This window comes from Candoia aspera, chromosome 2 (genome assembly GCF_035149785.1).
Source record: "Candoia aspera isolate rCanAsp1 chromosome 2, rCanAsp1.hap2, whole genome shotgun sequence".
Lineage (NCBI taxonomy): Eukaryota > Metazoa > Chordata > Lepidosauria > Squamata > Boidae > Candoia > Candoia aspera.
The window spans coordinates 19,663,921-19,676,778 of record NC_086154.1 but is presented as its reverse complement, the minus strand read 5'-3'; the positions used below and the strand labels follow the sequence as shown (position 1 = coordinate 19,676,778).

General features: G+C 43.7%; 1 protein-coding gene across 3 annotated transcripts in view; it reads right to left on the bottom strand.

Annotated features, from left to right (window-relative positions):
- The window catches only part of LAMB2 (laminin subunit beta 2), a 53,841-nt gene extending 46,254 nt beyond the window's left edge, over positions 1-7,587 (bottom strand). For 2 of the 3 annotated variants that reach the window (XM_063291451.1, XM_063291453.1), the window contains exons 1-3: positions 7,309-7,587; positions 1,844-2,013; positions 487-622 (exon numbers count right to left, since the gene is read on the bottom strand). In XM_063291451.1, the coding sequence (XP_063147521.1) occupies positions 487-622; positions 1,844-2,013; positions 7,309-7,372 (370 nt within the window). In that variant the 5' untranslated portion in view covers positions 7,373-7,587. Of the gene's footprint in view, positions 1-486; positions 623-1,843; positions 2,014-7,308 lie in introns of those variants that run through there. The other variant, XM_063291452.1, reaches the window with a different exon arrangement.
- Positions 7,588-12,858: the final 5,271 nt, after the last annotated feature.

The following is a 12,858-nucleotide window of genomic DNA, read 5'->3' as shown; positions in this document are numbered from 1 at the left end:
CTGGTTTGCAGATCAGCCAGTGACCAAATCTTGCTATGCTATGCTATGCTGTGCTATGCTACAATATACTACAATATGCTATGCTATGCTATGCTACAATATACTACAATATACTACAATATGCTATGCTATGCTATGCTACGCTACGCTATAATATTATACTATATTATATTATATAATATAATATAATATAATATAATATAATATAATATTAATATATAATACGTTATAATATATAATACGTTATAATATATAATTATATTACATTATAATATATAATGGTCTATGGCTCTATGTATTGAAAAATATTCCCAAACAACTGGATGAACCATGGCAACTGGCAGTGCTTCCAAATGCAGTTGACACCTTAAAGATCAGGCAACTTATTTGCATTGATGTTTGCCTGTACAGCTTCTCAAAAATTTAAAATGTGTAAGTGTAAGCATGTCATCCTGGCATTTATGTATGGAGACTTCCATTTCTTACCATTCTCTGACTGCCACCAGGTCTTCTTGCGATGGCGGGCAAAGGCAGTAATCACGTTCTCAATGCGGTGGCTGTTACGGTTGGACACAGGGTCATAAGGTTGACGTGAGTCGCACACAAAACACTTTTTCTCATCCTGTTAAAGAGATGGAGCCATGTATAGGCTGTTCTCCCCACAAAAATGGATTTGGGGGAGGATCTGGCATCAAAGGAAACTTGGCTTTTATCACATACATATAGAGAAATAGCAATTGGCTGTTGTGCTGCAAGAAATTAGGTAGCATGCTGGTGAACAACTACCCAGTTACTGGTGCCTGCTTCAACTCTGTTTAATTTTTTTTCACAGCAACAGCATGTAGTGAAAAGGGCCAGTGATGTCTTATGACTAAAGAAGGCACTGTGTTCATGTAGGGGTCTGCCATTCATGTGGTTTTTAAAAGGTATTATAAGCTCTCTGAAAGCTTCCGTGCCTTTGAAAACTGTCAGTAGATCATGCCTTCATGATTTAATAGTATGCCACCACATTTTGGCACAGCAAGTGGATTCTTGGGGAGAGGGGGGAGAAATTTGCATGCATTCCTAGTTTTTAAAAATAATGTAGGTCAGATCCTGACCTCCCCTATCCCAATCATCAGTCACAAAGCTGTTGAGAGTTGGATGGCATACAAGTTTAATTGTATTTTATTATTTATTTAGTTATTTATTTTTCAAATTTTGTTACCACCCATCTCCCCCAAGAGGGACTCTGGGCGGTTTACAATTATTATTAGTTTTATGTAATTATTAGTTTGGTGTAGTGGTTAAGGCACTAAGCTAGAAACCGGGAGACGTGAGTTCTAGTCTCGCCTGAGGCACAAAGCCGGCTGGGTGATCCTGGGCCAGTCCTTCTCTCTCGACCCCAGGAAGAAGGACAGGGCAACCCACTTACAAAATCTTGCCAAGAAAACTGCAGGGACTTGTCCAGGCAATTGTCAGAAGTCAACAATGACTCAAAAGGACAACAACAACAACAACAATAATAATTTGGGTAATCTATAATTAGATTCACAGTCAAAGACTGATGAAAACTTAACAATTCAAGTCCTAATCAAGGACCTAAGAATTAAGGTAGCTTCTGAGGATATAGGCAGTTCCAAGCAGGGTATTTTTGTAAAATTAGGGTGCTCAGGTCCGATAAATTCAAAATTTCCAAATCTCGAGGGAGTCCTTTAGGTGTAGCACCAAAGGCGCCAATCACAATTGGTATTAACAGCAGATTTCTTTTTCCATGAGTGTTCAACTTTGATCTGCAAGTCCTGGTATTTTGTAATTTTTTTGGATATTATTATTTCCACTACCTTTTCTATCCAATACTCACCTGCAAATGACTGACAATGCAGTAGGGCTGTGGGTGTCTCAGGCCACAGGTAGACGTGGCAGAGAGTCGATCAGCCCTGCCTACCAGCAGGTCTCCCGTGGCTGGGTAGCAGCTGCCTTGGGAACAGCCATGGGGATGTTCAGGCTCTTGGCACAGCACGTTCCCCAGCACTGTGGAGATGCAACATGCCAAAGAAACAGTCACCATGGAGACAGGGCATGGCACTAGGGAACACTGAACTGTTGGGGCCCAAATTACAGGTAGTCCTCCACTTATGACCGCAATTGGGACTGGAACTCCCATCGCTAAGCAAGGCGGTCATTAATTTTATGACCTTTTTTGCCGTGGTTAAGCGAATCACATGGTTGTTAAGCGAATCCAGCTTCCCCCATTGATTTTTCTTTTCAGAAGCCAGCTGGGAAGGTCGCAAATGGTGATGCTGGAATGCTGCAACTGTTGTAAATACATACCGGTTGCCAAGCACCTGAGTTTTGATCACATGACTGCAGGGACGCTGCCATGGTTATAAGTACGAGGACCGGTCATAAGTCATTTTTCCAGTACCATTGTAACTTCAAACGGTCACTAAATGAATGGTCATAAGTCAAGAACTACCTGTACATGGCCAAAAAGGTCATAAAATCGCACACGACTCACTTAACAAACACCTTGCTTAGTGACAAAAGTTCCAGTCCCAATTGTGGTCATAAGTCGAGGACTACCTGTATGTGTGTGCAGCATAGGATAGGCAAAGCACCTGATGGAGCCCTCTGGCTTTGCTCCCTTTCCTTTTCAGCACATCACCAGCTGGTGGGAAAACATCTGCCAATAGAACTGCAGCAGCTGAAAGAGGGTAGATCTTGACCCCAGGCATCTCTGCCAGGCATTTTACCTAAGCTGCTTTTATCTGTTCCTCCTTCTAGATTCTATTGTGTCATAAAGTCATATGACCAAAATGCCTTAAAAGCTTTTGAAATTAATAAACCCAAAAATAAATAACACAAGTTGAATAAAGTTTAGGAAAAAAGTAAGAATCACTAACAGAGCCGAGTTGCTGGCAGCAATTTTGGGGAGGGGATTTAGGATTTCTTCCTTTCCTTCCCCTTTTCTATACAGTATAGTTGCCAATCGCTGCTCTGCAGATTTCTCCGTGTTTGAGCTGGAGGCAAAAGTGAAGGAGTGAGCTGGCTGCAGCATTACACAGTTGCGCTGTTTCACCTAGCATACTATTTCACTGTTATGCTATTCCAGACCCCAACATTATACACCAAGTAGTTTCCTGAAAGTTTCACAGGAGCTATGTTCAGCTCTTTAGGAAGCAAAAAGCAGAACAGCAGCATTCTGAAACTGACCACTAGAAGTGACCAGAAAGGTGTGCCCACATCAGCTTGTAAACCCAGGAAGTGCCACGGTTGAACGGCTAACTTTGGTTCCCATGTCAGTGGTGGTGAAACCTAGCAAATTTCCCACACCATAAGGCTAACATTGGATGGTGCAGGAATAAGGGCAAGACTTTATCTTAATACCACCCCTACAGCTAAAAATAAATGAAGCTTATCTCACTAATGAGCTGGGCAGGAGATGAAGGAAATATCATGGGAACAAAGTGGGAAATTGCTATATTCAAGGGAAATTGCTGGGGTTAAGAGCAAGTGGGGGGCGCAGCCTGGGGCACTTAGACTCGCTGTCTGAAAAAGCAAGGATTTAAGAGCTCAAGAAATACAGTACATCTGAAAATAAAGGAAGGACAAACAAAAAACACAGAGCAGACACAGCTGAGCACTTTGTTAAAGTTCACTAAATTCCATTACAAAAATGTATGGCCCCATCCTCTGCATATGTACCGGTAGTGGTCCCCTGGGGGCTAAATGGAAATGATTTCTAGGTAACTGTGTAGTTATTTTCACTGAAATCACAATGTTTTATTGGCTGCATAATACCCAAATTAAAGGAAACTTATCATCAATGCATTCTATTTCTTACTAGGAAATAGGTATTTTTTTCAGACTCCTGAGAAAATAGTTTATTGAAAGAATGTGTGTTTTATTCTATTTATTTTTAACTGCAATGGTTTTCCTGTAAACCCAGCTTATTTTCCATTTGATCTGCTGCTTTGACTTTCTTCTTCTTTCTTGACAATATGCAGGGAGTGATTGGCAAACACTCAACAGTCTTGCGCATTCCACAGCACTTGGCCCCGAGTCAAGTTTTTTTTTTTTACTTAAATACACCTAGCCCCCCTATCAATTAACATCCATCATCACATACCATCAAACCAGGGCTGTCTTTCTCAGTCTAATGGGGCACAGAGGGGGAAGAGATAGGCTAAATCATTTTATTTTATTCAGAACAGAAGTTATTTACTGTATATGTACAGTATAAATAAACATATATGTACATATATGTTATTAAATCTGCATACTATCACATTTTAATGGAGATTTGGTGTTTCTTTAGATTGAATATGGGTGTTCTTCAGTTTATTTATTCTTCAGATTTAAGAGGTGCTTTAAGAGGTGCTTTTCAAATTTTATTTTTAGAAAGAAAGTGTGATATATTCCTACAAGACTCAGATTAACAGAAACTCTAAACTTAAGCAGATATGAACTACAAAACTCTACAAAACTGCCTTGGACAAAAGGTTACAAAAGCCCCACTCAAAATTTTCTAAAAGGAAGTAATAAGCAAAAAAGTAATGGTAATAATCTGGAGATTGATGTAGTAGTTAAGACATCAGGCTAGAAACTGGGAGATTATGAGTTCTCATCCCACTTTAGGCACAACGCCAGCTGGGTGACTTTGAGCCAGTCACTTTCTCTCAGCCCTGTGAAGCAGGCAATGGCAAACCACTTCTGAAAAACCTGGCCAAGAAAACTGCAGGGACTATTCCAGGCAGTTGCCAGGAGTCAAGACTGACTAGAAAGCAATAATAGTAATAGCAATAGCAATAGCAATAGCAATAGCAATAGCAATAGCAATAATAATAATAATCCAGAGCTGGGTTTTAAAACTGGAATGATTTAAACTTGGTCTAGAGTGAGGCACATTCCTCATCTATAAAATGAAACTCAAAGATATTTGATGTTATGGTGAGGAGGAGGAGGAGGAGGAGAGCCTCCAGCATGCTCTGTAGGTTCAAGAACTGGCAGGGGCTCTTTAGCATCGTGATTCTTCAGTCTGGATCGATCTATGCCCTGCACCAGGGAGCTGCTAGTTCAGTGATCCCCACACTGGCATAGATTAGTATTCACACTACTGGCCCTAAAGGATCCTAGCAGATCTTTCACACAGAACCAGGCTTCCTTCCTTCAGATGCCTCATCCTAATCCTTCCACCTGTTTCTGTGGCTCATGCAAGGGTGGGGCTGGAAAGAGAAATGTCAAAGCTGCCCTCCCCTCCCCTTCCTTTAGGCCTGAGAGCGGAAGCTACAGCACTGCCAGAAATAACCCTGGCGGGGATTGGCTCTGTTGTTCGGCCAGCCTGGCCTTGGGCCAGGGATGTGGGGGCTGAGAACTGAATTTGTGGAGGATGGCTGAGTTTCAGAGAACATCTCCTCCCAAGAGGCTGCTGCAGGGAGGTGGTGGTAGCACAACCTCAAGCAGGGATCACGTACATTTACATGAATGGGTCCTGCTGGATGTCATGGGCATGATGGGCATGACTGTCTGTCCATCCTACCCCACCCAATCTCCTACTGCAGGATGGCATGCAAAGCATTCTTCCTCCACCGCTCCTTCTAGACCACGTCACCCCAGCTGGGACGCCTACAGCTGCTGGGGAGGTGCCTCAAGTGGGGATCCTTCAACCTCCCCACCACCCTCTTGCACTGCAACTACTGCTTCCAGGCAGCTGGCCAACTCCCTGAGCCTCAAATCCTCTGGAGCCAAAACTTCAAAGGCAGTCAGGAACAAAGGCTCCAGCTGGTGGAAATGGGTGTGCAGCTTCCCCAGAACCAAGGTTGGTTAGAAATCAGGAATGCACAGACCACACACTCCATGTACTCCAGATGCATAAGGAAAGAAGATATGGAGAGTGGAGGTTAATAGGCAGGCACATAAAAATACGTAGCAGATAAACCACCGCATGATTATTTAAATGCATGTTTAAATAATGTTTGGTCTAGCGGTTAAGGCAACGGGCTAGAAACCAGGAGACTGAGAGTTCTAGTCCCTCCTGAGGCGTGAAAGCCAGCTGGATGACCTTGGGCCAGTCGCTCCCTCTCAGTCCAACTCACCTCACAGGGTAGTTGTTGTGGGGAAAATAGGAGGAGGAAGGAGTATTAAGTATGTTCCCCGCCTTGAGTTATTTTTAAAAATAATAAAGGGGGTATAGAAAATTAATAAACAAACACACACACACACACTCTGGAAGTGGATTATAACTCGCAGAATTGCCCATTCAGCATGGTCATTCTGGAAGTTGAAGTCCTTATGTGTGGAGGGTGCCAAGGTTGTGGAAGGTTACAACAAACGCATATTCACAAGCAAAAAGCCCTGATTCCCACTGATAAGGATGTACCACAGATGAAACTATCCCAATTATTAATACGAGGACTGAATCAAGGAAATTAAGGTGTAAAACTCCACATTCCACATGCCACTTATAGGCAAAGGGAGGCTTCCTCTCTGCTCCTATGACAGGCCGTGTTTCTTGATATTTATTCTCACAGAGGATATGATGCAAGCCCTTTGGCTCTCAGAGCAGCATCCCCAATCAGGCACTTATTGCAATACCACCTTCACTCTCCGAGAGTTTCTCCTGCACAGACACCCATAGGGCTGAGCTGCTGGTTATTCGAGCAGAGGGCTGTAAAGATTAAAAATCAGCCAGTCCCGCTTTCTATAATCACTCTATTCGGAAAGCCGCACTTGTTGATTTTCTGCCTCCTGGGCCAGTGTGAAAGGAGATCAGCTTGTTCCGAATAAATGGAGTAATCCCAAACCAGAACATTAAATCCCAGCCACCCGCACTTAGAGGACTGGCTGAGACTCCCCCACCCCCATTCATCCCAAAAGTAGAGAGATGGCCAGCCCCCCCTCCCCAGTAATTCGGAGCAGGTCGCTACTTTGCTGCGCCCTTCAGAGGTCAGCCTCGGTTGCAGGTCGATTCCTGACTCTGGAGGAAAGATGTGTTTGTGGGTCTGAAAAGTGGTTCGCTGCGGGATGGCAGGGAAGCTCCCTGCTCTCTCCGTGACACCTCGGCCCTACTCAACGGGGCCTGGCCCCCCAGAAAAGAAAAAAACCGAAGCCCCGGCGGCGCGCTTACATCCAACCCCGTCCCTTTCGCCTCCTCCTCCTTCCTCCTTCCCTCCCTCGAAGCCGACCCAGAGGCTGCACACTCCTCTCCTCCAGTTTAACCAACTCTTCCTGCCAACTAGGCATGTCCGGAGGGGTTTGACAGGCCAGGCCGGCCGGCAGGTCCCCCATCTCCGAGAGGGCGCACAGTTGGACGCGAGGGAGACTCACCTGCCAGAAGCAAACCCCACACTCTCAGTGGACGGCCTGATGCCGCCGGCCTGGAGGGAGCCATGGCGAGGAGACGCTGACCCGCAGGCGAAAGCCAAAAGATGCTGCTGTGGGAAGGAGGACCAGAGCCAGAGATCCCAAGGGCAGGGCAGGGCGGGACAGCCTTTCGCTTCACCCAGGCCGCGCCTCTGACTCCGGGCTTCTGCAGCCGGCCGGGGCCACCTTTTCTTCCCCGGGACCTTCCTCGTCCCACCACGGCCGCTGCCCCCTGGCGCTCACCTACCCCGCGCCGCGACAGAGAAAAAAAGCAGCTCGTTTCACGCCGGCGTCACGGCTGTTCCACACATTAAACTTAGTTGGAAAAAGTTAGCAACAGGGCCGAAGGAAAAGCGCGGGCCGGATTCTGCCGGGATCTGGTGGTGCCCGAAAGCACAAACAGGCCCGCGCCCACTTGCAAACTCGGTCTGCACAGTCCGCAGCTTTGAAAGATCTGCCGGGACCCTAACGGTTTGTTTATTTGTTGGCTGCATGCCAGAAGAGCTGTTAAGCCATTTGCTTCTGAAAATATTCACTTCAGGTTCAGTGTTAAGCAGTACAGTAATTATTTAAAAAACCAAGTCAGCTTTGCCGATTTAGAATCTTTTTTCCACTCTTCTTCAAACAGAAGACGGCATCGTTACAGTTGTCCTGAGAAGCAGGCTAGATTCTGACCTGCCAGCCATCACTCACATCTCCAAAACATGGCCCTTGCTTGCTTAACGAATTGTCAGGCCAGAGGGATTTTATTCCAGAAAATCTGGGCTGGTGATACGAATAAATCTGAACACTTTGGACAGCAATTTTCAACTGTGTATTTTAAAGCAGTTTATGGAAATCTGTTATTAGCCTTTCTGCTTGGTTATGATAAAGAAAGCAGTGTTTACAAGGAAATACTTTGATAATGGAAGGAGGTCAAATGGTTCAGCATGATATTGGCATACAGGTAGTCCTCACTTAATAACCAGAATTGGTGCCAGAATTTCAGTTGCTAAGTGAAGCGGTCATTAAGCAAATCCAACCCAATTTTACCTTTTTTGTGGCTGCCATTAAGTGAATCACTGCAGGCATCAAGTTAATCACATGGTTGTTAAATGAATCATATGGTTCCCCACTGATTTTGCTTGCCAGAAGCTGGCCAGGAACATTGAAAATGGCGATCATGGCCACGGGACGCTGTGACGGTTGTAAGTGTGAGGACTGGTCATAAGTCAGTTTTTCCAGCATCATCATAAGTCTGAACTGTCACTAAACGAATGGTTGTTAAGTGAGGACTACCTGTATTGTGAAGATATAGTTTTTGAGACGTTGGAATGTGTCCCTTGCTGCTTGGTGATCAAGCCTTAAAGTCTGTCCCATTTTCATCCCATTCATTGATACAGAGACCACAGCCTGACATCTACCATATCTGACATCTGGAAATAATGACTGGTAGTTGCACAGTTGAAAACAAAGCTGATATCTAGGGGCCATTCTAGAAACTCTATTAACTTGTCATAAATAATGCAAAACTTTATGTGTTCTAAAGGTTTTATGAGATGTTAATGTTTATGATCGGAGCTTGATTTTATGGTAAACCGCCCAGAGTCCCTCTCTTGGGGGAGATGGGCTGTGGCTAAATCTGAATAATGAACGAACAAATAAATAAAGCCTGAATGGCACAGGGCCAGCTTATTTGTGGGACAGCCTCTCCCTGAGGGTATCTGCCTGTTCCACCTGACCTGATAGGGTGGGTGTGCTCTGAGTCCCTTCCCTTGCGTGTTACCAGCTAGTGGGACCTGGGTAGTACGCCTTCTCAGTAGCAGCCCCTGCCCTTTGGAACACCCTCCCGGCCTTCAGAAAAGCCTCCTGCCTTTTCCCTCAAGCGTTGGGGTAGTGTGTGGCTGGAGCCCGGGAAAGTTGTCTCTTGGATGTGAGGGGCGTGTTGCTTGGTGGGAGTTTTTCTGTTGGTTTCACTGGTTTTATTGTTTTGTCATTGTTTGTACATAAGATGGGCAGCTACATAAATCTTTTAGTTAAATGGTAGCTTCCGGATGGTTTTCAATGCCAGCTGTGGGTAGAGCACATTGTCATAATCCAGCCAGGACTGGGTTGTGGCAGTGGGCAGGGCCTCCCAAGCCATGGTGCAACTAGTACACAAGATGACATTGTGCAAAGACCATCCGCGTCACAGCTGCCACCTGCTCTTTGTGACGCTGCCAGGATGTGTTTGTGCCATGGTTAAGTACAAGTGAAAAAAAGGGACTATATTATCATCTGACTAGTAATTCTCTTGAAATTTTCCTAGTACTTCTTCTGTCCTGTATTGTTGCTTTTAGCCACAGAAAATCCAACTTTCGGGGAAAGAATATTACAGACTCCACAGGTGGAGATGCTCGTATTTGAAATGACATCACCAAGGACATCAGGTAGGTGTACCTAACTCAGTCCAACACATATTGCTTATAACCCTTGCCTTGGGTAGCAGTTTAGAGTCATTTTAAAAAGCTTCATCAGTGATAAGACCCTTTCCTGCCAATTGTTTTATAACCACTAAAATATTCTGAAATATTGCTCCACTAGAAGAGTACCATTGTACTATGCTACTAAAAAAAGAGAAACCACTTCCTAGTCAGCACCATTTCAGCCATGGATATTTCTGATTCAAAGGAACATTATACAGATAGTCCTTGCTTAATGATCACAATTGGGACCAGAATTTTGGTTGCTAAGCGAAGTGGTCATTAAGCGAATCTGACCCGATTTTATGACCTTTTTTGCAGCAGTTTTTAAGAGAAGTACCATGGGCATTAAGTGAACCACATGGTCATTAAGTGAATCATGTGGTTCTCCATTGATTTTGCTTGCCAGAAGCTGGACAAGAAGATCAAAAATGGCGATCATGTTACCACAGGATGCTGCAATGGTCATAAATATGAACTGGTTGCCAAGTGCCCACATTGTGATCACATGACTGCCGGATGCTGCAGTGGTTGTAAGTGTGAGAAACAGTCATAAGACTTTTTTTCAGCACCATCATAAGTATGAAACATCATTAAACAAATGGTTGTTAAGTGAGTACTATCAATACAGTTAGATTTTTTTGGCATTTTGTGAGTGGCAATGGGTGAGATTTAGATCAGTAAGAAGAAGCTCTTTCACACGAAACAGATCTTTATAATCACTGATATTTTCACAGATGAATCAGACCCTCTTTTCTCATCCATAGCCCCTATGTCAGTACCACTGATGGAGACTAAAACCTATACCATAGCTGTGTAGAAAAAGTGCACTAACCTAGAGATCATGGAAAATTAGCTGCAGTTCCAGTTGTAATTAATGGACCAAGAGGGATAGGTACATATGTTTGGGAAAAAGCCTTGGTCCGTCTGGAACTGCTCCTTCAGGAACACAACGATGGTTCCTACTAGTAGGGCACACAAATTCAGTCTGCTGGATAACTGAGACAGCCTGGTTTAGTCCATAATTTTGCTTCCAATAGCAGCCAGATATTTCTGTGAAGTTACGAACTGGACATGAACATAAACTTCTCCCGAGTGTAATGTCCGCAATGCTTAATGCTACCCCAGAACATGGATATTAATTTTAGCAATTATACAACCACCTAGCAATTCAGTTTATATAACTGAGAACTGTTGCTCTTACCAGTCTTTTATTGCTGTCCTCAGCTCATACGAATGCACATGAATTATTGCTGGATCCCTCTGTTCCAGTATTTTGTTTCCATAGTGACGATTGAAAACTTCTTCATCATGGTACAGTTATCACAGCAGACAACTAAAAGCCTCAGTGAAGCCTCTAAGTGGGAAAAATGCTTTTCCCAAAAGGCCCCGTTGGCTCCTTCTTCTGTATGTTTCACCCAAGATAAAACACGTTCCTATTTCGTTTAGCAGATAGATCATTTTCTACCCATTGTTGATTTTAAAACAGTTGAACTTGTGTCTTTTGTCATATTGCAGTTTTATGGATTTTTATGGTACTTTAAAATTGCTTTAAACATAAAGGCAGAGTGGTGAGCACAGAACTTCAAGGGAAGGAGATGCATCCTTATATGAACAACAGAACTTTCTGTGACCTCTTTAGGAAAATATCTTTGCTTTTATTAGACTGGTTTGTCTAAGATTGTATAAGCTGCCCAATATATAGTCAGAAAGTATGATTTTCCTTCTTAGTGGTGCCATAATAAGAAGGTCTATTTTGTGGTCGTATCCTGTCCTGAAATGCAACAATCTCCAATATGGAAATTGATAGCATAAATAAAATAAATAAATAAAATAAAATATTGTTGCAAGCAATCTTTTTAGATAGGCAAAAATGACTTTCTTATCTCTGACTCTTGGAGAGCTTGGCCAAGGAACAGGCAGGATATATATTTAAAGAATTAAACAAATAACCTTTGGGAGGATCAGCAAGAACAAAGAAATAACTTCACTTGGAGAAGGTACTGGGTTCAAGCACTGGAAAAATTCCATTTTAGAATTGGGCAGTCATTCCATTGTCCGAGCATGTCTCACTCATGGGTTGGGATGATGAGAACAAAATCATAGGCCCCTGTCAAAAAATGTCCCCAGGACATGTTTGTGTCATGCACACCTGCAAATGGGGACACAAAATACTTTTATTCTGTACTATCAATTCCACATATTTCAGTCTGATTCTCTATAGCATGCCTGTAAGATCCAAAGGTATCTGAAATATCTCAGAATTAAAGTTATTTTTCTACAGGAATAATATGTGCTCAGGAAGGCAGAGGGATGGGCTAACTTCCCTTTTTCTAAGCTGAACTGCTTGGATGTCATAAGGAATGTAGCTCTCCATTTCCAAATTTCACTTCCAGACTCTGCAAGTGAAGAACATGGTGTAGGGAGCTGATCTGCTCCAGTTATTATAGGTAAAGCACAGCAAACCTCATCCACAGCTGTGTTGCTGTGTTGTCTTGGCATTTCAAAAAGGCATGGGATTATCTGAATCCCAGTTTGTCATTTTAGTTCCATTTCCTATGGCTCCAGGCTCAAAAATTCAGCTTCTGCAGTAGTTCTATAGGTGAATAACCTGGTTTTAAATCATCTTCCACAAGAAACCTATCACTAGACGGCTGGCTAGTATCTAGTATGTACTAGGTGACTTGCTGGCGTCATGTCCGCCTGTTTCTCAATACCCATTCCCCCCCTCCTCCGTGCAGTGGGTGGACAGACTCCCATTCCTGCTAGCGAGAGAGCATGCTCCAGCTTTTCTCATGTACAAAGTGGGCTGGCCTTCCAAAGGGGCTGGAATGTGCTTTTCCTAGCTTGCTCCTTTTCCTGCAGAGAGCTGAGCATAGTTCTGAATTCTCTAATGCAAGCTAGGCGTGTCCCCCCCACACACACACACTTATGTGAGGTGGGATCCTTGAAGAGATCATTCTGCTAGCAACAGGAGGTTGCGGAAAAGTTGCTTCTCTGCGGCTACAGAATGAGAGAGACCGATTAAGTTCCTCCAGCGTTGGTAGTTACTGCTATGATGCTGTATGATGGG